The following is a 25,614-nucleotide window of genomic DNA, read 5'->3' on the forward strand; positions in this document are numbered from 1 at the left end:
TATAATTTATATATCATTTATGTTAAGAAATTCCATTTTTAATTACAGAATACAAGCATAGTATTAGATAAATTAGTTAAATTAACTTTAACAGATTAACTTTAAAGTTAGCAGAATTAAATGTTTGGAGAACATGTTTAAGTCCTCAGATATCTTTCCTATTATACAAATATAAACCATTATGTTATGCATGGAAAAGAATTGGGAGGAAAAATAAGTTAAAGATAATTGCTTTTCTACATTCGTAATGTTCGATCACGTCTTGCCTTGTGAACATGTCTACCTTCTTAACAGTATGAACTTAGAACAATGATTAGTGCATGTTTCAGGGTTGCAGTTCTGAATAAAGTGTTGTGATTTTGGTAAAATTTACATAAAACAACATTTATTGTTAAGGTAAAATTACAGATATTGAGCCAATTAATTGATGCTTTTGGTTTTTTGGGGTTTTTTGGGGGGGAGTCGGGAGGAGTATTTCCAGCAATTTTTAAATGATTGGGAAAAACCAAAACTGAGGAAGAAACTGCTGCCACCATGTGTTGTGTGCAAGACTGCCCTGGTGTTGGGGAAAGGGGCTTCTTGGCAATTGAAAGACCCAAGATGGAATCTTGTCTTGGCACCTACTGGGTAGATAGCTAAGAGGATGCTTTCTAACTCCTCTGGCTTCAGCTTACTCCAGTATCTAATAGAGATATGGATTTTAACTTGCAGAGTTAAGGCCACAGAGTCTGGCACATAGTGGGCCCGCAATAAATGCTGAATAATACATTTATACAGTTTATACATCTTGATAATGGTATGCACTTTGCAAAACTACAAATTTGTAGTCTCATTTTGACACAGACGATATAAATTCATGTTTAAAAAAAAAAGAGAAGCAAAGGGTCAGGACTGATTATATATAATCAAGGGGCATCTTGCATTCAGTCTGCTTCTGGTGATTCGAGCTTGAGGTACAGCCCCAGGGAGGCATTGATTATGTTCAAGGCCAATAAATCACTATTTAGAAACATAATAATAGCAAGAGGAAATGTTTCAGATACATTTGAAAACTCTTTAAAACAAATACAATAAATGTTAATCACAGGTGTGTTTTTTTTCCTTCCCTACTTAGTACTACTAAATAGCTACATTCAAAATTAACTTAGTCCTCCTATTAAGACTCACCTAAAATAGCTGTATTAGTCATAATTAGTTAAGATTCCCTGGCTAAATGACATTACTTATTAGGAGCCTCTTGGAACCCAGAAGAGATGATTAAATGGGTCATAGAACCCTCCTTAGAGTTGCAGTAGCTGCAAAATTCCACTATTATATCCTGAAGCACAGGGACCTGAATGGGTCTTTCTATATTCAGAAATATCTTATATTCACCTTTTTTTTAAATTCCAGCTTTACTGAGGTATAATTGGCAAATAAAATTGTATGATATTTAAAGTGTGCACTGTGGTGATCTGATATGCATATACATTGTGAAAGGGTTCCTATCATCTAGTTAATTAATTAAGACACTCATCATCTCACATAATTAACTTTTTTTCTTTTTGGTAGAATATTTGAGTTCTACCATCAGCAAATTTCAATCACCAACTATATCAACTATAGTCACCACGTTTCATATTATTTCCTCCGACTTTATAGTCAAAAGTTTGTACATTTTATCAGTCTTTCCCTATTTCCTCCACCCCCAACCCCTGGCAAACATTTTTTACTCTCAATATGAGTTTGACTTTTTTTTTTTTTTTTTTTTTTTAAGATTCCACATATAAGGGACACCAAGTTGTATTTGTCTTTCTTTGTCTGGTTTATTTTATCTAGCATAATGCCCTCAAGGTCTATCTGTGTTGTTGCAAATGACAGGATTTCCTTCTTTCTTTTGGCAGAATAATATTCCACTGTATACATATACCACAAATTTGTTACCCATTCATCCACTAATGGACATCTAGGTTGTTTCTATGTCTTGGCTACCGTAAAAGAGAAAAGATTTATACAATCTGAAGAGAAACCAGAGTATATCTTGGCTATTGTAAATAATAGCTTCAGTGAACATGGGAGTACAGATATCTCTTCAATGTCCTGTTTTAATTTCCTTTGGCTATATACCCAGAAGTGGGATTGCTGAATCATATGGTTGTTCTATTTTTAATTTTCTGAGGACCTCCATACTGTTTTCAATAGGGGCTGAACCAGTTCTCATTCCTACCAACAATGCACAAGGGTTCCCTCTTCTTCATATCCCACCAACTGTTATTATCTCTTATCTTTTTGATTACAGCCATTCTAACAGGTATGAAGTGATATCTCCTTGTGGTTTTCATCTGCATTTCCCTGATGATTAATGTATTCACCCACTTATAATTGGCTTCCCATCAAGAACCAGGCATTAATAGGAGCTGGGAATATGGTGTAAACAAGACAAAGTCCTTATCCTGGTGGAGGTCACACTCCAAGGATACATACCCTGAGGAAAGAGAGTAGGGTTTTCTCAAAGGAGGTGACTGAGGGCTGGGGACCTGCTCAGTAAAGACCTTCTCTAAAGCAGGGACATTTGAAACTAAAGAATCAAAGGATCCATCCATGCAAAGAGCAGAGGCAGCAGGAGCAAAGGCTCTGAGTTGTGATGAGCATGGGAGATTCTAGGCACGAAAAGAAGTCCATTGTGATCAAAGCATGGAGAGTGAAAGAAGAGAATTAAAAGATCCATTTGAATGATCCATTAACTAACATTTCAAGTATCCTTTTCTGGAACATGTGCTCCAGAGATAGCTCTGATAAGCTACCAGGGCCTCAATGTGTACTAGAGGGTCCTCTGTTCAGCATAAGAAAAGTGAAGAATCATTGTTTAATTGATGAATGAATGGTTGAAGATGTATCAGGCATCCATCCTTGTAGAAATGAGATATAAGAACCTGATGAACCCAGCAGCCTGGTGTCCTCAGTAGTGCTGCTCTAGACCCAAGCCTCTACTTGGTTCCTCAAACTTAGGAGAAGATTCCATCACCTGATATAACCAGAAATGGAGTTGATCCTGCAGCTAGAATATTGCTGCATCTGCCTTTTCATGCACCAACCTTTCAGGCAGGGATCTTGTCAGCATGTCCACAGGTCAGGGGGCTGAGACTTTACCAAGTCTCCAAGTACTGCTTACTAGTAACTGTATGTGTGGCAAAAGTCAGTTGGAGACCTGCTTTCATTATGACCTATCATTTGTCATGAGATACCAATATCTTCCAATAAGATCTGACAATTGGAAAAAAGCAAGGTGACTTGGCCCAATTTGCCACACCATGGTAAAGAGCTGGATTTTATTCTGAAACACCTGATTTATATGACTAACATGTAGAGAATGTACTTGAGGGCAGGGAGAGCAAGAGTGGAAGATGTCTCAAAGGGCTATTGTGGTAGCCTCGATACACAATGGGATGGTGGCTTAGATAAGAGCTTGCCTTGGACTAGGGCAGTGGCAATGGTTCTGGGAAAATGGACAAATTCCAGATATAATTTGGAAGCAGAATGAATACAACTCACTGGTGGTTACTTTTGGAAGGTTGAGAGAAAGACAAGATTTAGGGTGATTGCATTTTAGTTTGAGTGATTAGATACAAGTACTGTTAACTGAGATAAGCATAACTAGGTTTTCAGAAAGTAACCAAGAGTTCCATTTTAGATACCTTAAGTTTGAGAAGCCTATTAAACATCCAAATGGGCTGGTCAAGTTTGGACTTTCATTCAGTTATTACTCAATGAACCAAATAAAAATTTTTGTTTAAAGAAGACTAGAAATTTTCTTTTCTATGAATGACATACAATCAAATGGAGACCTTCCCTTTCTCAAAAATTTTAGCATGTCTTAACTGAACTGTATACTCCAATTTAATTTACTCACATGGAAAGTATTATTGTGATTATGGGTCCATAGGCCAAGTCCTAAGTCCACCATAAGTAGGGATCTCCTAAGACAGTCATAACTTCTTAGAGTGCTGCATCCCAGAGACAGAGTATCTAGGCTACCATCTAGGATGCATCCTTTAAGCATCCTGTTGCCACTGAGCACCGTGACCTGAGCAAGTGGCTCCTAAAATCAAATCTTCTCACAACTGCTTCTTATTCAAATTGATCAAGAAAAGGAGAGACAAAGAGGACATCTTTCCTGCACATTCTGAGAAAGATCTAGTCTAGCATATGGCAAGTGGGAAGTTTCTCAACATGTGGGTGGTTACTGGTCTTGCCAATTCCATGTGCTTTTATCTCAGGAGACATTTTTTGCTGCAGAGGAGGTTGTGCTCCAGAACTGTGAGAAGTGGGTGCACTGGTGAACTGGAGTGGGCAGGCAAGGACAAGTCATAGGATATGCTAACAGCACTACACTTGCGTTCCTTAGTTGGGGGCAGGGGAGGGGTGGAGACCTTTCTTCCAGGATCCTTCCCTGGAGGTTTGGTAATGGTGTATTAAGTCTGGGCAGTAGTTCTGCACATAATTATGCCTCTTTCCTTTAGTGAAATATAATCCCAAATTTCTCAAGTGTTACAGATTCCAGAAGTCAGACAAATCTGTAAGCATTAGAGAGCCAAGTAAATCAGAAAATATTGGAGGAAGGGATGGTAGGTGTAAGTAAGTGGGAAACATAAGATCACTTCTGTGATCAGAATATAGGATTTAGTGACATTGTAACAAATGACAAAGACTAGGTAGACCAAAGCATTCCTCCCTTCCAACAGCACACTGGATACAGAGTAGCCATAGTCCATTTCTAGTTCCCTTCACTTTTCAGATCAGATACATATACTTCCCTAAGCATTTAAGAATAAAATAATTCTTCATAAACTTCTCTAGGAAATTGAGAGGTAGGCAGAAAATATAAAGCAAATTCTTAAGGCACAGTGTTTCTGAAGTCAAGAGCAATGAGTTGAGATTAAATAAAGTTGACCTCTGGTGTGTTTGCAGTTGAAGCTCACATTCAGCCCCTGAATAATTTGAATAGTTTCTTGGCTAAGAGTTCACATCCAAGAGCTGAATATATTATGCACTGAGCATAAAAGACCCAACCTTTGATTAATCTTTTCTGTTCAAACTTTTCACCACCACAAAGTACTTTCCAAACACAAGCATTCTTGGAAAAAGAGTGCATACTCAGTCAAGGAGCCAGAAAGGAGCAATCTCCAAACACTGAAAACACCACCTTCCCAAGTTCCAACTCCCTCTCTGGAGTCCAGGATTTGTAATGCTAATCTAAGTACCTTCTTCCATCCTGGAAAAAAGGGAAAAATATCAAAGTGATGGAGCTGAATATTCACTGTGGTGCTAAGAGACAGCACATTTTTCCAGCACTTTCCTTTCTTAACTCTTTCTTGGTATATAAATTTGTGCAAAAATAGCATTTGCCTGGTATTTAACGTGATGAAAAATGGCTGCCAATTTAGGGCAGCATTCCCAAGGTTTTTCACTCTGGAAGAATAATCTTACTTATTACTTTCCAATACCTGATTTTGTCCATGATGCCGTAATAAACCATCAGCTTAGTGAAAAACCCAACCCAACTAGTTTGGAATCTGGGGACCAAAAACTCCCAATCATTTGTTAGAAATTCTCACTTTGAATTCAGTTGCTTTTGCAACCTAGATTCAATCACTTTCTCTGAAAGTTACATATCTCAGTAATAACTCAATTAGTTCAAAAAGGATCTACAAGAGACTCTGGTTTTGTGTTTCTAATATACAGAACGCCTATCAGAGTTGATCAATTGCCTGACATTACAATTACCAGTAACAGAGTACTGATAGATCAGAAAAAATTTTTTTAATATGTCACTATAAAGCACTAGTTATTAACTGTATTTTTGCCACTTTGGTAGATTCTGAAGCTGTAACTACTGACTAAAAATTTGCCTGTTAAAGTGCCTTTCTAGCTGGCCTAACTATTTGTTATTTCCTAATGATCTTCATTGTGTGTTTCTTAAAACTTCCCATCTGCTCCAGTTCCTGAGGGCTCTCTGATTAATACTAAAAATAGGCATACATTTTTATTTGCATACGTATACTGTGTCCCTCACTATCAACTTTTTTATCCAGAAGTTATAAAGTAAATCTGTGTTAGACCTTCTAAATAAATGAATTTGTATCTACTTCGTTTCATAACCCGCAATAACTTCTGTGCAAAATACATGCATTTAAATCCTTCAATTTGGTACACTAGTACACTTCAGATTCTTTTTTTCTTTTTTTCTCATTCAAAGTAGTTTGCTTTATGCAGCTGTTGGGAAAAGAAAACAATTATCCCCAAGACTATTCTATAAGTCAGTCCAAACTGAGTTTAAACTTTTATTCTTTTCAAGATATAAAATGTGTTCTTTCACTTCTTTTTAATTTACTGATTTTTTTGAATATGCATAGTTGTAGAAATACAGCAGTAAATTTATGAAGTTAGCAAAGTTACTACAGCAGTTTTTCTTCCATAAGATGCCTATATTACTAGATGTTTCACTTCTCATAAAATTGTATATGGCTAAAAATCATAATACTATTATTTTTGTAGAAAGAAAGTCATCCTTTTCCAGATGTGTATTTCATAGTTACATTCTACTCCTCAAGTATAATTTATTTTATATGTAAGATTTATCTGTCCTTTGGAAACTTAAAACATAAATGCTAAATCTTCCCTCACCATAAACCACACTGTTATATTTTTGGTTCTCCTAAAATGGTAGAAACCAAATGAGGCCGGAGAGAAATGACCCTGATTAAAATACGGTCAGCTGTCTCACATATTTATGGAAGATTACCTGTCCTATACATAAAAATGACTATAATAAGCATTACTAAGAGTCCCAACTTTTTCCAACTGATTTGGAATGCCATCTTTAACATATATTAAATTTCTATACTTACTATAATCTATTATAATAATTCTCTATTATAGAGAATTTTTATCGGCTCCATTGACCTACCTATTAATGTACTAATACAATACTGTTTTACTCACTATAATTTTTAAATGAGTTTTTGTTTTTAGTAGGAAACTTTTCTACTACTTTTCATTTTCAAAGTTTGACTATTCTTGCTTATGGATTTTTTAAAATGTTTATTTATTTTTGAGAGAGAGAGAGAGGGAGAGAACGCAAGTGCAAATAGGAGAGGGGCAGAGAGAGGGAGACAGAGGATCCAAAGCCAGCTCTGTGCTGACAGCAGCACGTCCGATGAGGGGCTTGAACTCACGAACAGGTTGCGAACCCTGAGATCATGAGCTGAGCTGAAGTCCAACGCTTAACTGAGCCACCCAGGCGCCCCTTGCTTGTGTATATTTTATACAAACTTTAGAATCACTTCAGTTAGTTCCCATATCTTAAGAAAAATCCTAATGATATTTTTATTAGGACCACATTAAACTCGTGGATTAATATAAGAAGAGAGCTTTATGATGTTGAGTTCCCAGTCCTACAATATGGTAAAACCTTTCCATTGGTCCCAGACTTTTTCATATCTCCATGTAGTATTTAAATTTTTTCACATTCTTTTTTTTTAAATTTTTAATGTTTATTTCTGAGACAGAGAGAGACAGAGCATGAGTGGGGAAGGACAGAGAGAGAGAGGGAGACACAGAATCTGAAGCAGGCTCCAGGCTTGGAGATGTCAGCACAGATCCTGACACAGGGCTCAAACCCACGAACAGTGAGATCATGACCTGAGCTGAAGTCAGACGCTCAACTGAGCCACCCAGGTGCCCCCAAATTTTTTCACATTCTTAAGTTTATTTCTAGATAGTTTATATTTAATGTAGTTTTGTTTTTTGTCATTTGGAAAGATGAAAACTATTGATTTTTGACTCTTGATTCTATGTAGTTTTATACCTTGCCAACTCACTTTATTGAATTCTCTAATTATTTGCAGCAGGTTTGTAGTTTTCCTGAATCTACCCACAATCTAAGTACAAAACAGCTACCTCCACCCAAACAATAGAAGAGTGTACTTTTCCAATACTTTGCATTGTTCTCAAAAATTTCTTAGTTTGATACATTGTAAATTGATTTCGTGAAATTCACCTATGTTTGTTCTTAGTGTTCAATACAAGGTGAGCAGAAGAAACGTTCACTTTTAGGTATTAGAAGTTATACCTGTGGTAAGAACTTTATATTTGTTATCTCATGAGCTTAACTCTGTGAGATATGTACTCTGCTATACACACTCTGTCGATAAAGAAACCAAGAATTAGAGGCATTAGAAAACCCGTCCAAGGTTACAGAACAGGAAGTAGCAGAGTCAGAATTTTGAGTCAGAGCTATTTGCCTCCAAATGAAATGCAGGAGACTGAGAAAACATCTGTCTCTAGGTTCCAGATTTTGAGGGGCTCTGGCAGGCTATAGCTAGAGTAACCCAGGGAGGAGTTAACCATAGTTAAAGAGGTTAGACTTAGCTCAGATGATCCTCTGAAGGTCATAAACCATTTATAAACATATCATAAGCACTCTGGAACCCACCACAATGCCACATGATTTCTCCTTAGCATACATCTGGATTATTTTACTAATAAAGAGGGTGCTAATTGCAGGCCTCAAGCTTATACATGCAAGAAACACAATTACCTTCATTTTTCCAGATCTCTTATAATTTTCAATATGGGTTCCCATTATACTTTATCTTAGTCCATTCTGGGTAAGCTCAGTTGAGTCTGGTTTCCCTTAATAAATTTAAAGATTCCTCATTCAAGTCAGGGTCTCCTGAGTTAATTCTAGGGCTTCAGGACCCCGTTTCTGGAGTTAAGATTAAGTCCCTTGACCATCAGGAAGGTGGGTAAGAGGTCATCTAGTCAGCCTTCTTCCACCTGGCATTCTCTGAGATGCATATTGTTGTCTCTTATCACAGGTGTCAATCTGCTCAGATTGCTGATATAAACGAGTCACAGTTCTATCCTCATGGCCAGCCATGGCTTCAGCTATTCACATGGCCTTTCAGGGACATGGGAAAATCTACATTCCTTTTAGGGTTACATATCAGACACCAATTTTTACCCTATTTCTCCTGAATTATTTAGTAGAAGGGGAGCCACAAGTTTTGCCATGCTTTTTGCAATGAACTGAATTATGTCTCCCAGAATTCATATATTGAAGTCCTACCCCACAATGTGACTATATTTGGAGATGCAGCTTTTGAGAGGTAATAAAGGTTAATAAGTCATAAGGGTAAGGTTCTAATCCAAAAGGATTGGAGGCTTTTATAAGAAGAGGCCTTATAAGAAGATCTCTCTCTTTCCATATACGTGCACAGAGGAAAGGCCATGTGAGCATGCAGAGGGAAGGTGGCCATCTATAAGCCGGGAAGTTAGGCCTTACGAGAACCCAACTGTGCTGGCACCCTGATCTCAAACTTCCAGCCTCCAGAACTGTGAGAAAATAGATGCATGTTGTTTAAGCCACCTAGTCTATTAGTTATGACAGTCAGGCAACCTAAGACACCCTTGGACTCAACCTAGTAACCTCTTTACTCTCAAATTCTCCACACCACATCTATCTGTGGTTTATATTACTCTCACCTTCCCTTCCTCCACCCTCTACTCCCCCAAAAAAGCTCAGAACAGAGCCTCTTCTTTTGCACTACCTCCTCCCACAAACAACATAGACTGTTCTTGCTTTCTCGCTTCCCCAAGCATCTTATCTAACAGAAAAGAAGAGGTGTGATAAAAACTGGATCCACTTGATTACATATTCTTTCTAAGGCTATGCCTAGATCTTTGCTTCTGAAATCCAAAGACAAGATATTGAGTTCTCTTCTCGCTTTCAGCAGTGGCAACTTTTCCTTGAGGCAGTGGTTGCTCTTGGCTGGCTGTTCAACTAAGGACAGGACACAGGATAATAGAAAATATTAGGTTAGAAAATCTAATTATTATCATACTCTAGTAAATTTTTATAATGGAGTATAGGCAGGTGAAAATGTCAAAGCTATAACAATATTATAATTGAATTACTTAGTCTTTGAGGTTGTAAGGGACAGGCTCACCCAGACTACCTAAGATGATGGAGTTATTAGTGAGAATACCTCATAGTAAATTAAAGCAGAAAACTGTCTCCACAGCTGATCAGGCCTGGAGAGAACTGGAATATTATGCATCATTTTGTGTCATATACCTACAGTTCTAGTAACCCGGCAGCAATGAATATGATCTAATGCTTGTCATGCTCTCAAAAGCAGGAGTCCACTGCAACCCCAGTCCTGTGATGTGGGCTCTTCTTCACTCTTAGAATTTCTCTGTCTCTGCTGGGTTTTTCTTGGTTTCTGTGGTCTTTATGTCTTTCTGTTTCATATGCCCCGAGAAAGCGTCTCAGTGGGTTAGTCAGTCCCCATCAAACAGAGCTCACTATTTGGCAGTGTTCTCCTGCCAGGCTACTTCATAGGCCTCAGCCTCCCTGATGTCTAGGTTATCAAATGTTGCAAACTAGCTGCATTCCAGAATACATAGCCAACAGATGAATTTTGCTCACTGCACATTGTGTTATAAATTTGAGCCAACATTGAAAAACCAGAAGATTTTACTAAAATCAGATTTCTGTCTTTTCCCTAAAATTCAGAACTGGCAACAATGTGGCAACTGAATCACAACCTGAATCTGAGTCAGTCAGCCTGAGCTGAATTGAATGGACTTTCCCTGGTGTCACAGTTTGCTATCTCCAGCCCAGTGGTCCACCACTCATGCAGTGTGTGCTAAAGGATCTGCTTTTTTTTTTGATGACTGCCTAGCACTGCAGGTGTTTGCGATTGAGACCTTTGTGACCTCTGTCCAGGACAGTTGACCTCTGGTCAGAAAAGAAAGAATGACAGTTATGTGAAAGGAGTTGCCTCGATTTCTCTCAGAAGAGGCCTCTTCTGTGAATCAGGTGCTCAGAGTTTCAGGAACTGTCTGGCAATTTCCTGAAAACTTTCTGAAAGAGAGCAACCCAACGATCAGTTCAGATCTAGAGAGACTCTGACAACCTGATCACCTCCCATTACTGGGTTCTCATTCTTTACCTCTCATATTTAAATTCTAAATACTGTCCTCCATTCTTACTTCTCCTAGGATTTTTCCAGAATAAGGGATATCAAATACCAGGACTGAGGCATTCTTATGTGTTAAAAATCTTGAAACAGTAAAGTGTGATTCTTGTGTATTGTCTCTCAGGCTCTCCCTTTCAATGCATTTCCTTTTCAGTGGCCAGTTCTCTTTGATTATTACCCCACCCCTTTGTATAATGTTAGAGTCTTTCTTGGTTCAAGTTCTGTTCTTATTGTTGTAAAAGTCCAAATACATTGAATCTAATTAACTAAAACTCTCAGCTAGCCAGGTTAAGCCTTAAGATCTGGAAAATATCTTCACCATCCTTATCTACAGTAAAATGCAACAGGAATTAACATTCAGATTTGAATATAATGTAATAGGCTCTAAGGTTGTAAAGCCACCCACATAGCAGCACTACAAGATCCTGAGTCATCAAATATGATTTTGTACTATACTTAAAAATTTTACAGGAAATTAAAATGCATTTGAGACATATTTGCCATAACAGTAAAAGTAAGTTAATTTATATTATAACCTTTGATTAATCAGAAAATTTTGTTGATCAGAAAACCTGTTTTCCTAGGCATGTCTGTTAGTTATAATACTAAGACTCTGAAGAGTCTTAGATCAGAGGCTGCTAACTTAGTGACCTTGAGAATGAGGGTGCTATGAGGTTTGGGAGGATCATATCCACCTAAGACCCAGCATTTATGTATAGTGGGATCTGGTGAAATGAACTACAGGGGCATTTTTAATGGGCCCAGTCATATTTAATCCAGGGAGCGCCTACTTCAGAATGAGTCGCATGCCCCTACTTCTACAGGGCTGAAAGTAGATATGTTAATACCCTGGGTCTATTAAGAGGATTAACTTCTTCTAACTCCAAACTTCCAACCCTAGGAAACTGTCTGAGTCACCAGTTTTGTGGTCCCTTTAAGATGCAACAACGCTTCCTTTATATCATCCTGACTTATCCCGTCCTCCAATACAAATACCCAGCTGTGAGCTAGGAGTAACACTACCTCACCTCGCCTCTTTCATTTCAGTCACATTTTCCAGTAGCAAGTGGGACTTGCATATTGCCAGGGTAAGAGGAACTAGAAGGAGGAGTTTGATCCTGGCACTCTTTCAGAAAATCAACTGTGAAACATATTCCTTCTGTGATGGAATCTCTAAATTCTAATTCCTCTCCTTTCTTGAAAACTGTTTATTCCCAGCAATTGTCTTGGCCGGTAGGATACTGATAGTTGGTGGCATATCTCGTGACCAAGTTAAGATCTGTTACTCAAATTCTGAATCTGCAACATTAGAATGGATGTGCAGTCCACAAAGTCACTGGCAAACTTTCCGAATCATCTTTTCTTCCTCCACGCATTGGGGAAATGGGGAAGTGAAGCATTCACTTTAATCGAAAGGTAAGAACTTGAAAGTAGAAAAGATTATTATTTTTTACTGTAAACTAAGTTCAAACATTAATTCTTCCAATTAAGTATTGGTAGTAACCTAAGGAATCTAAGGAGCTTAAGCTGTCTGCTTACCCACGTACCAAATAGGGACAGTAATTATGCATCACATAGTTTTGTAAGTATTAAGCAGGATGTATATGTGTCCAGCATATTGGGGAAGTTAATAAAAACTAACTCTGCTATTGAGTGGCCTCTAGCAAAGTGCTAAGCACAAAGAAGAGGGCTCAGTTATTTTTTGCTAATATATTCCATCTATTGATTACTTTCTGCTTGATAAGACTTGATCTTTTTATACATCATTACCATCTTTTCTTACAAAGTGCTTTATTATGACTCGCCAAGCTACCAGTGAGTAAAATCAGTTTTATTACCATATTTTAGGGATAAGACATCTAAATCTAAAAAATCTTAATGGATATTATGCCAAGGAATCAAGTGTGAATCTTTTTCTATAAAGATGACAGATAATATTTCCCAGGATTCCAGGCCAACAGAAACTTTCCAAAAGCTTGCTCTGATTGGTCATTTCCCATCTTAGGCAAGTGTATTAGTGCAGCCTGGCCCACAAGTCACCAGGCAAAGCCCATTCCCCTTCACGTTGACAAAACGGGACTTGAAAGCTTCCCTTCCATTCAAGCCCCCACTCCTGCATTCTCTGCTTCATAAGTTAAGAGATTTCTCTTGAGATGCTGATTTGTACTAAAAAAAAAAAAAATGAACTTATACTTGGAAGGCTTGCTGCAATATTATATGATGATGTAATTATTTATGTAGTCACAGCTGAGCCTATAGAATCCAAAAGTTTTAAAATCTACAATTACAGTTATAGATTTAGACAGCACTCCCCCACATCATTCACACACACACACACACACACACACACACACACACACACACACCTCAAATATTTAAGTTTCAGACCACTTTTTGATGTAACTGTGTTCTCTCTATTTTGACATTCCTGAAGCAGTTCTAGTGAAGCTTAAGATTAAAATCACAAGCCTTGCAGTTCAGACAGGGAGTAAAGTATAAACTCTGAAGGTGATCTCATGTGCTCAGAATTAAGCCTTTAAAGGTCAAGTTGACTTAAAATATGGACCAAACAATATAGCATTTAGAAAGGGAGTTTTCTTTACCCAATCTTAACTAATTCAATGAAGGATATTCTCCTCTTTATTATTAACAATGCTAGTTAAGCAATGCATTTTTTCATGCTATTTCATCCTTTTAATTTGGGAATATGACTATTTGTAAAAATAAATATGCAGTAAATGATGGTAATAAATTATGATCACAGTCTGCAGATTTAAAATGAAGGAAGCCCAGAACAAGATGTTGCCCATTTTACGTTCTTAATTTGTGGAATTTTTATATAAGATGAATTTAATAACTCCTGAAATGTTAAAAATAATTTCTGTTTCTATTATTTTTACACTTAAGGGTCTAGGTCACTGGCAATTACAAGGTCGTGGCTTGGGGGTGGGGGGGGTCTTTATTTAGCCTCCTGATAACCATCGTCAGCCTCCCATCATAACGACCCCAAACAGAATCCAACCAAAGTAGAGGCCTGTGTATGCTATTCAAACCCAACTCCAAACAAGTCCCCCGGCTGCTCCTTCCAACAGACGCTGTCTCAAAGTTTCTCCTATCTTGACAGTCTAGAAACCACTGGTCTGAATATCTCTGTTTATATCCTCCCAATAACCATCATTCTGCCTTGTAAGAGTTTATGTCATAGTTTGGCCATGACAGCATGGAGGTGGGGAGCCCACACACATAGAGAGAACACAAAAAACAAGCCATTTTGCACAAGGGACTCATTTGCACAAAAGTGCTATACCACTATACACTGTGATCTGAGTTGAGCTGCATCATTTTTCTGGGACTCAATTTCTCCATCCATAGAATGCAGGACTCAAAAGGGCTGATCTCATAAGTCCTTTGCAGTGCTCAGAGCCTGGGATTCCTGGTCTCATCCAAAGTCTGAGTTTGGATTGCTTCTCAACACTTGCTACTGATCCCGTAGACCTGGCTCCTTTTTGCTATCTTTAACCATTCTCCCTCAGGAAATGAAAAACTCTAGCAGGATAATTACAGAGAACCAAGCCTAGATGCTACCCCAGGTAGGGGGCTAGATGGCGGGGGAAGCCCCTAGCTTCCTCCCATCTGCTCTCATCACTCCCACCCACCAAAGGAAAACCTGTCTGGGGCGGAGACCACCTGCAGAGTTGCACACTCAGTGGGAGAAGCTGGATGAGATTATACGGGCAAACCACTTAGGCTTATCTCACTTTCTTCCTTCCTTTTTTCTTGCTCACGGTAGAAACAAAGGGAAATGATTCCGAAGTAAAGTTCTTGGCTCCCCCGCCCCCGACAAAAGGGACTTTTCCGGAGAGGGGGAAGGGAATGCAAAACAAAGAAGGAAACAAAGGAGTTGGGACGTTCTACAGGAGGACTCCCACTTGTGCTTAGCAATGCCGGTTCTTTATTAGCTGCCGCCTAGCTTCCCCTGCAGGTGCTGCGGCCGCTAGGAGCTCCCCAAACCCCGGCCGAGGTCAGAGGGACAGGGCGCCTCGCCCGCGGTCCCGGCACCTGGCGGGGAGGGGCTCCCAGGCGACTTGGCCAGGGGAAAGAAAGCCATGGGGTCAGCAAACTGCCAGCCCCCATCAGTAGATCTAATTATGACCGCTGACTTCAAAAAGAGGATTTAACCCAAAGCAGATTTAGCAGAGCAGTTTCCAAAGGGCAGCAGGAATCCCGGGCCTGACCTTTGAGAAAATCCTATAGGCTTCACTGCCCCGGGAACTCGGCAAGCCAGTCACGGTGGACTCCTCAGATCGCAAAGACATTCAGGGATGCCAACTTAAGTTATCAGGGTCCTAGTGGGGATGTTTAATTTAGCATAACGTGTGTCTGGAGGGGCGTGCATTGCTGGTCAGTCAGGGGATTGATCTGGGGAAAAAACACTGACAGTGGAAAATATAAAGCTCTAAAGTATAACCCGTTAAGTCAACAATAACTATTTCAAAACGTTAAGGAGGTTTAATATGTTAAGTGAGCATCAAAGGTCTGTTAGTGAAGTTTGAGGACATATCCCAGCAACGCTGATCAAAGTATTGAAAGCATCTTAAGGTATTTTTTTTTAATTTTTACTTTGATTTTTAAAACCTTCTACCCAGCACTTTGCTCAGGAGAAATGTTTGCTGTGGTTGTTTTAGTAAAATCAAACAACTCCAAAAGGGTACAGAGCATTGGAATTGTTCCTCTAGAGTTGATGAACAAGAAGTTTGTAAATAAACACATCTGGGATAGGCTTATTGTATAATAAATACAAAAGTACTTTGTGAACTATAAAGCTCTTCGCTGTGGGTTATTATTTGAATTACTCTCACAAAACACAAAAATTAGGAAGACAAAAAGAAAGAGAAAGACACAGCCCAGGTAAGTACAGTCTTTCCATCCACGCGCTTCATTTAAACCAACTCTGTAAGTGAAATGGTGCCACTTCAGGCAGTTAGCTTACGTGGGAAATTGTAGAAAAGACAGGTCTGGTTCTAAACCACATAATTTACAATGTGAGCAGAAAACAATTCATTCACACAGGTGTTCTTTAAAATTATTTGATTTCAGATCTTTTAAGAAGTCACTATCAAACAAATTGCTACTCCTTTACCTGACCACATTCCAACACAGAACATCTAACCAGATGGCTGTTGTAGAGATTCACAATTTACACTGCCCTTAGAACCTTGTTTGCAAGATCTGTGCTTGAGGTTGGGAAGTTCGCAGAGACTGAGGAGGTGGAGTTTATTCTCACTGTGTGGTTGTCCAAAACAAAGTCACATTAGACCATCTGTTTGTTCAAATACAAAGCTGATAAACCTTAGCTTCCAGGAGCAGAAGACAGGCTTAAGCCGTAAACTGAGAGTATTGGTATGCAACACTCCAGCCATTGTTCTCTTTACCATTTCTCCTTCCCCAAGGGATGTGCCAAGTCCAATAATAAGTAAAACTTACCAATAATTTTTAAAAATTTAACAAAAACTTGTTTCATGCTTTTATTTACTCTTCTTGTGACAGCTTTTTCTTATAAGCAAACTAATCTAGGAAAACCAGGTCTCTTTCTTGTAACTAAGTATATAATAAAGCTGGGATTAGTAAAGCTGTTCCCAAGTGGCTCTTAATTTGCAAGTCCTAAATACAGAAGCAGACACGCTCGGTAACTCCAAGCATCAGGCTTGGATGTCACTGGTTTCAAAGATTGTGGAATTCACAGACATAACCATTCAGCTGAGGAAAGAAAAAGAGAATAAACTAAAGAGAAGATGCTGAAAAAACTGGAGAGTATAGAAGAGTTAATTACAAAGCTTTTCAGTTTGGAGTCTCTACATCAAACGTGGTGATCCCTGGTCTGAGAAAACTACCTGCCAGGACAGATATCCATGCTCCACATGCAGAGTTTTTGTTTTGTTTTGTTTTGGTTTGGCTCCTTTTTTTACACCGTGTTTTAAGAGTTATGTAACCCTTAGAAAGCAGGTAGCTCTAGTTGTTAAGTACTTTATACACAACCAAATATTAAGACTTTCTATAGTGGTATTAAGAATGAACAGGATTCAATTTTAAATGGTTAAGCTTCATAATTTGTCTTCCTGACTAAGTGGGTTTCAACCTCAAAGGAAAAAAAAAGTAGATTATTTCCCATAGAAGGAAATCGGGAGAGAGCTTTTCAGATGTAGGTGGCTTCACTGATCAGATATAAGCTCCCCGGAGTTTGTTTCCAGCTTTATGCTTTTATGGCTCTCACCATGCTAGCAGGAATCTGGTGTCCCACTCTGTGCACCCCCAAACATATTCATATGAACAATTCCAGATAAAAATCTGACTCATTCAGGTCACCAACCACTCAGAAATTAGAGTTAGAATCCGGGCACCTGTCTGTGGTGTCACTGGATTGGCGTGTGACCCCAGGCAGGAGGGACAGAGATGAAAGGACTGGGCCATCTCAGTGTGGTGCTCATTACCTCTCCCGCTCCTGCTCCAGCAGGTTGGTGAAGTCGTCGCTCTTGTTCATGTAGTCAGTGTGTTTGTGCTTCTCGCTCTCTAACTCGTACACGGTGCGCCTGTGACACTTCTCTGCCAGCAGCAGCTGCTCTAGCATGCGCCGGTAGGTTTCTTTCTGTTTTTCCTCAAGTCTGTCCAGCTGAGTAAACAAACATGGGAAAGAGCTTAATATTTTATTTGATTTGCATATGACTCAAAATATTACATTAGTCTACTGATTTATTATCTGAAAGAGAGAACATTGAGTCTGGTGTTCTCTGCCATTTTCCCCATTCCCTCATTTTGTCTAGGCCAACTGGCTTTGTAAACTAGCCATAATAAGGCTGCGGTAACTTCTGGCCTTCTGGCCCTTTTTCTGTGGACAGATGTATGGTTCCTAAACTTGCAAGAGAACAAACTCTTTCACTATTTTAGTGAGATGACATAAAACCCTATACTTAGAAAGAGGATAACGGCCCTCCTGATCTCAGAAAAATTAAGAGCTCAGCATGTACATATACCAATCTTCTCCTGTGGGAAGTAATTACCATAATCACAATCTGTTTTTAAGACTTGCAGTTACTTGCATTTCTAGGAAATGTATAGGAAGGATCCACAGTCCGCTCTTTTCAAGTATGCTAAATAGAGGGAGGATTTCAGAACTTATAGAGAGCACATACCTTAGACTAAAGGAGATGTTATCAAATATTATTACAGGACTTTTTGTGCCTATTTCTCTGACCAGGCTATCTTTTTTTTATTGTTTTTTAAGTTTGTTTATTTATTTTGAGAGATAGAGAGAACACGTGCGCATGCACGAGCAGGAGAGGGGTAGAGAGAGGGAGAGACAGAATCTCAAGCAGGCTCCCAGCTATCAGCACAGAGCCTGACCTATGGCTGGATCTTATGAACTCCCTGGGAGATCATGACCTGAGCCAAGATCCAGAGTCAGACACTTAACTGACTGAGCCACCCAGGCACCCCCAGGCTAAAAGATCTTTAAGGGGTGCCTTGATTATGTTTTTAGTCCCTAGTGTCAAGCACAGTGCCTAGAACAAAGTAAGTGTTCAGTAAATGTTTGTTAAGTTGGACCAAATTTTATAATATTGATAGTTCCCTATCCTGTTCTCCTCTTCAAACTGCAGTTCAGGGTTTCTCAACTTTAGCACTACTGACAGTTTGGGCCAAATAATTCTTTATTTTGCGTGGTTGTTTTGTGCATTGGAGAATGTGTAGCAGCATCTTTGGCCTCTACCCCCCAGATGCCAGCAGAGCTGCCTCTAGTTGTGACAAACCTGTCCTCAGAAATCGCCAAATGTCTCTTGGAGGGCAAAACACTTCCACTGCCATTCACCCCAAGCTGAGAATCACTGTTTTCATTGAAACAGACATATTTAAAATCCATTCTCAATCCACTATTTACTCCCTAAAACCTAATGGGGTCACTCCATGGGTGTCAGCATCTGAATTCTTTCCCTGGGTTCTCCATGTTTGTCCCTTAGTCATACGGAAGATCTAAGTTTCCCTCTACAGTTGCATGATATCTCCATTGTGAATAGATCATTTCTGGGGCCCCAGATAAAAGATACTGTCCTGATAATCCTCAGTGTTTCCGATCAGATTTTCATCCCCCCTTTGCCAAAGAGCAGGGGATCAGACAGACTGGTAGAGAAGCCCAGGTTAACTGGTGGCTGATACCATCAAATGATACATTTGATATCATCAGGGATTACCAAATGGTACTTTTGTGTGTTCTGATAGATTTATGTAATCTTATACGAGAGAGTTCCTTCATTGGAATATCTCCCTACTATAAAATATTCTCCCTCAGGAACTCTCCTATCTTTCTACAATGTGATTTTCATCATACATTATAGAATGTGTCAAGCATTTCTAAAATACCATCATCATCATCATCATCATCATCATCATCATCAATGTAGAAAGAGCAGCTCTTTCCCTTTTTTGATCCTTTCTACTTATCATAGGACTCTCCTTCCTTTTGAAAGTATTTGGAAGAGCAACTTCTGCCTGCTTCTTCATACCCGCCCCCACTTCCCTAAGGAAGGAGGGGTGACTTATTTGAAACTTGTATTTGGGATAGGAAACTAGGCATAAGCAGTTCAGCCTTTTTATTTCTTATTTTTTTACTCTGCCTGCCATAAAATGGTACATCATGCTCTGAAGGCCCCAAATCTCCTTCGAGTGGTTTCTCCAAAGACTAGGAGTAAAGTAATAGAAAGCCCAGTGGTGTTTGTTCACTTATCTATTCAGACCAATACGATTACAAGCTTCAACTCATCTATCCAACTTTTGCAGTTATCCCTCAATTCCTTCAAGGAACTCTTGAGGGGAAGATGGGGGCATTATTAATTGGATAGCTAAGCTATTCAGAAAGATACACATTGTAAGGGCATCTGGAGAAAAACAGCGTATTTTGATATTAAGTGTTCTAAGGCAGCTTAGGTAGAAGATAGGCCTTAGCTTTAATATGTTCTGCCCATGTGGGCCTTTGAGATTGGTTGCTCTCAGCAGCTACAATCCTGGGGCTAGCCAACTGGAGTAGTTGCTGGGGTCTCAGTCGGCAATGTTCCACTAACCTACAGTAGCAGAGCTTGACCCCAGCAATGATTACATAATCACAAGGATAGTCTTTTTGTCTCTTAATGCATTGAAAGGATGCCGAGACACTGGTGTATGCATTGATTTTCACTGCAGACCCAGACATTAAACTGTAAAGGTAGCAAATTCCTCTTTAGTAATAAATCATTAGTGTGTGAGGATCTAGCTTTTAATTTTAAATTCCAGATGTAAGAACCAACATAGGTAGCAAAATATCAGCTGTACAAGACCTGTGTCTTGTCATTTTGTTTGGAATTACATAGAGCTCCCAGGAGAGAACTGAGGTGGGCTAACCTCTCAGGTCTATGTGGCTTGTCTAGAAGCTCGGAAGACCAGCTCCCATAACTATGGCTCTGTAGATTCATTAATCATGTATACTATGTCCATGACTTTTGGTTTTCAGGATCCAAACTGTGGCTCAACCATAGAGGAATGCTTGCTTTTATTAATGAACAGTGAAAGTGAAATGGGAACCTATTACTTTAGAAATATAGCTCCCACTTGGACAGGTGGAAGGAAAATTGAATGAGATCATCATAACACCAAAGGCCAAAATTTACTAGGGAGAGTATACCTGGAAGTCTTATTCTACTAAATCAAGTTGATGGAGAAGTTTGAGGACTTGAGATGGAGAGAAATTTCAGCGTGTTTTAGACAAAAGAATCATGGTTCAGGAAGTGATTTTAGCCCTGTTATCAGCAGATAATACTAAGTGGAGAAGTATTAAGGGATTTAGGAAGACAGAAATCTACTAAAGAGGAAACATGATGTCTTAAAGGCCAAACTGGACTTACACAAAAGAGAAATGGATCTAAGTGCTCTTAAAGATAGGGCTATACAGAAGGGAGATATTTTAGTCATTATTGGATAAGAATGAGTGTCCAGAGGAAGTACAGATAGGAGAGCAGAGACAACAGAGCAATGTGACTCCCCCCATAGAAAAGGTACTGGGATCCAGGAAATGTTTAAGAAGCATGCTATAAAATAATTGCAGACAGTTCTTCATGAGATCAGTTGGGAGCCATTCTCTTGAAGGCTGCCACAGCTTTTCAAAGTAGATACATAAAATATAGACTGATTTAAGAATTAAATTCTGAGAAGATCAAGGTAGAAAATTTGAAGCATTATTTGGTGAGTTTCAAGGTGCCCACTAATATTGATGGGCCCTGAGTGAACATGCTCAAGAAACATAAAGATGTAGAGTTTGGCGGAAAGATGAGACAAACAAAGGGGTATTCACGTAGGACAGTAGCATAAACAGTCCAAACTTGGGATGAAGTGAAATGAGGAAAGACTCATCCTTCAGTGAGGATTATCCAACTCAAGGACATAAATGTAGGTAAGATTTGCCTTGACTAAAGTATCTTGGAAGGTTCATAACTCCTTGATTTTACTTCTAGCACATAATACAGAACACAGAAGGTAATATTAGGAAAACTAATGTCTGGGTCAGAAAGCATAAGGAAAAAGAAGCAAACAAATAAAAACCACTATAAGATCCATAAAACAGTGAGAAAAAGAAGGGACCACTTGAAGAAACTAGTCAAAATGTTAACAAAAACAAGGGTCCCTGGGTGGCTAGGCTGGTAGAGTATCTGACTCTTGATTTTGGCTCAGGTCATGATCTCACAGTTTGTGAGTTTGAGCCCCACATCAGGCTCTGCACTGACAACATGGAGCCTGCTTAGGATTCTCTCTTCCTTTCCTTCTCTGCCCTTCCTCTGCTCAGTTTCTCTCCCTCTCTCTCAAAATAAATAAATAAACATCTAAAAAACAAAACCAAAACAAAACAAAGACTCAGTTGAGTCTTCTTACTGAAGAAAAAAAGAAAACAATTAAAGAGGTTTTAAACATGCAGGCAGAAAAATAGAGAACCTAAAACAAAACCTAGGTACAGAGAAGGTGACCACTGCAAATCCCTAAACTTTTGAAAAGACAGGTATGTTTTAAATGCCACTCACTGAAGGCAAGGATAGTGCATGCAAACAGATTCCTCCCCCCAACCTAGGGTTCACCGTTTCTATTATTATTTTTAAAAAATTTTTTAACGTTTATTTATTATTGAGAGACAGAGAGACACAGAGCGTGAGCAGGGGAGGGATAGAGAGAGGGGGAGACACAGAATCTGAAATAGGCTCCAGGCTCTGAGCTGTCAGCACAGAGCCCGATGCAGGGCTCAAACTCACAGACTGTGAGATCATGACCAGAGTCGAAGTCGGTCACCCAACCGAGCCACCCAGGCGCCCCTAGTTTCTATTATTACTAACCTTTGATGGTAACAGGCTCTGTCTGATGTGGACAACTGCCCCAGGCTGACCAGAATCCTGTTGTAATTAAAGATTTTCTCTGCCTATCTTCCTTCCCTTAGACATCCCCTAAGTCTCTACTTCAGTCTTGCTAAGAGTAACATGGGCCTGCATTATGCTGAGTCATTTTGCTTGAGATAAATTGACCATGGAACTGAGGATTTTCTTGCATTTTTTAAATTTATGAGTGTGAGGTTGGTATTATGATAATTCCATGTGTCCTAATAAGTCTTTGGACACTTTGATAAAAGGGGAATAGGGGGGCTTTAGGGTATATTAATTAAACTTTGAAAATGCATAAGATTAAGATCCCTCAAGCTAAGCAGAATAAGAATTTGGGAAGGAAAGAAACTGAAACCTTGATTTCTTTGGAATTTTGCTGAAGAATTATGAATTTTGATATCCTGGACTTTAATTCACAAAGAAGCTCAGGGGGATTTAATATTTGCTGCTTAATTTCTCCCCAGATATTTGGCAAATGAGAGGGATCCACCACATGGGGTTCATTGTTTAACCTCTGATAAATTCCATTGAATAACCTAGCTGGGCCTAATCTGGTATGCAAATTAAAATGAGCAGTGGGTTTTTGGCTTGAGGTGCAGGATAGCTTCTAAGAAGAGCTAGACTATCTGCTCATAGTCCTAGGAGGCTATCAGAACAGTGATTGTACTGGTATCCTTGCCTCATGAAGTTGGAAGAAGGACTCCTGCTCCTTGATAATGACAACTTGATTGTTAAGTTCAAAAGGTTAAGAGACCCAAAATGTGTAGATACAAGATAAATCTTTTCTCTTTCTAGCATTCTATTTCTCCTACAAAGCAGGACTTCACCATTTTGTCAGCATTGGGAAAAGTAGTTCCTGTCCTTCTCTCTACCTCCTTACTCCTCTCTAAGGGAGGAAAACTCTTCCAACTGTGAGTTGAGGGGAGAAAGAAGTCAAAAAGCATGCCCAACTTAGTTCTAAAAGGACCACCCACAGGGTGGGTATGTTCTTCTCCACAACTCTGTCCATGAGATAGGAACACTTGGGTTAGGCCTACTTTCTGAAGGTAGGTCAGAAATTCTTCTCTTTGTGTACTTTCCATACAACTCAGTGGATTAGAGGCATTGATTTTGGGTAAGTGTATGAGATTTGCAGATCTATCTCTCCTTTGAGGTGTCATCCCAAGCTCTAACTTGAGGGAAAAGAATTAGGAAACCTAAATGATATAATTTATCCAAACTGAGTTCTCCAATCCGGTGGTTATCATAATAATATTTAATGAATATTTTGACTTCATTATGTCTTTCCTCCTCAAACCCCTCCAAGTTTGGAACTAGTTAAAGGTGTAAGCAAGTATCATGCCAGCAAATATCATCCCAGCAAATGTTAATGGTTAGTATTTGTTGAGTACCTGGTATGTACCAGACACTGTGTTAAAAGTTTTACAGGCATTGCTTCATGTAATCCTCACAACAACTCTGAGATATGCACTCTTGTTACTCCCACCTGACAGATAAGGTAATAAGCTTAGAGAGCTGAAGTGACCCACCCAAAGCCATATGCAGCTAGTAACCATGGCTCTCAAACATGAAAGTGGATCCAGCCAGTTGACTGCATTCCATCATAAATCATCTCTTAATATTTTAGGCAAAGATGAAAACAAGAGCTCTGGCTTATCCTTGTTGCAGAAATTAGATAATTATGGGACCATCAATCTGTTGTAAATACTGTGTAAGCAGATCGCATCTGAGATCTGTCAAACTGAGCTGCTACAAACACTTGACATAAGATAAAAGTTAAATTATGATCAGTTGCTTCAGACTTTTAATTTCTGTGTTCTTTTTTTCATTTATGATACTAATTTTACATCTATGAATTTTTTACATGAATTCTGAAGAGTTAATATGGCTAGATCCAGCATCCATTTCCATAATTCAGCCTCTAACTTCTACTACAATGTGGGAATACTTTTAACATGTAGTATCATAGGAAATCAATAACAATAGTAAATAGTTCCTAACACAATATTATATAAAAATGATTAAATACAGCCTTCTTAGGTTTCCTTTCATCTTAAAGAATTACCCTAAGCATTCCATTGGGATTTTGCCTCAACCATTGTATGCCTCAACTCACATGAGACCATTTAATTATGATAGTCTATAAGATACTAAAACACAGTACCTTTATAAATATCAATAATAAAATATCCATCAACATAATATCAAGAATCAATTTAATTTTCTTTTACCAGTTTGATAATGATCTTCACAACTCTATGCCAAATCTGAGAAGCACTTCAAATTTTTGCACACATCACCTCTGAAAGCAGTGAAAGAATAACAGGCTGCAAGAGCCTGTAACTAGCATAATCACATGAGAAATATATTTTAGGCTTTAAGTATATTTAAGGAAATGCTTCCAAAATTCTTATCATCGAAATGTATCCACTGTAATTCATGAGTTATGTAATTACACTTTACTTCAATATTAGTGTGTCATAAAAATTTCACCTTTGAAAGAAAATGTTAGAGCTTGTAAAATGGAAGAATGTGAAGCTATCACTCTGAGGTACCCTTCTATAGGGGGACTTGCTGATGTTGTATTTTTACCTCTGAAATTGGTTTCTCATAGACATCTTCTCCTATAGATTTCTCCTGGGCTAGGATGGCATCTCGGTGCAGGACTCGGAGCACTTTCTCTGGTTCTGCAGACCCGTAATGAGCCTCCAGAACCTCAGGCTTGGTTTTCTCCGTCTTCAGCATATGGATCACATCTTCCCTGGCCTGTGGGTAGAGTGCAGCAAGGTCAGACAGTCAACAACATAAATCACATGCCAGACTCACAAAATCAACACAAAGCTTATTGAACACATCCCCATCTCTTCGGGGCTATTGGCAAATTCACTGGGTATTTTGTTCTTATTTTTTATCAAAAGCAGATTGGCAAGCAGATACTCTGCTTCAGGTTGCTAGGAAGCAGACAAGCAGAAAAAGGGTTTGTGCTAATATTAACTACACAAAAATTGCTTTATCTAAGTAGAAAAGATTCTGAGCGCTTTTGAATCAAGGGCACCTGGGATACTTATTCCATTTCAGTGCACATGAGGTCAAGGACAATTTGAAATTTTCTAGTTTTCTATGTATACTCTCAATGAAGAATTCAAATCTGG

The 25,614-nt window shown here is 38.9% G+C and overlaps 1 protein-coding gene across 11 annotated transcripts in view; it reads right to left on the bottom strand.

Moving 5' to 3' along the window:
• FILIP1 (filamin A interacting protein 1) overlaps positions 1-25,614 on the bottom strand; it is a 301,024-nt gene that overhangs the window by 39,583 nt on the left and 235,827 nt on the right. For all 11 annotated transcript variants that reach the window (XM_042939194.1, XM_042939193.1, XM_042939188.1 and 8 more), the window contains 2 exons: positions 25,055-25,228; positions 17,513-17,691 (listed from right to left, as the gene is read on the bottom strand). In XM_042939194.1, coding sequence (XP_042795128.1) covers positions 17,513-17,691; positions 25,055-25,228 — 353 coding nt within the window. The remainder of the gene's footprint in view (positions 1-17,512; positions 17,692-25,054; positions 25,229-25,614) is intronic.

This window comes from Panthera leo, chromosome B2 (genome assembly GCF_018350215.1).
Source record: "Panthera leo isolate Ple1 chromosome B2, P.leo_Ple1_pat1.1, whole genome shotgun sequence".
Taxonomy (NCBI): Eukaryota; Metazoa; Chordata; class Mammalia; order Carnivora; family Felidae; genus Panthera; species Panthera leo.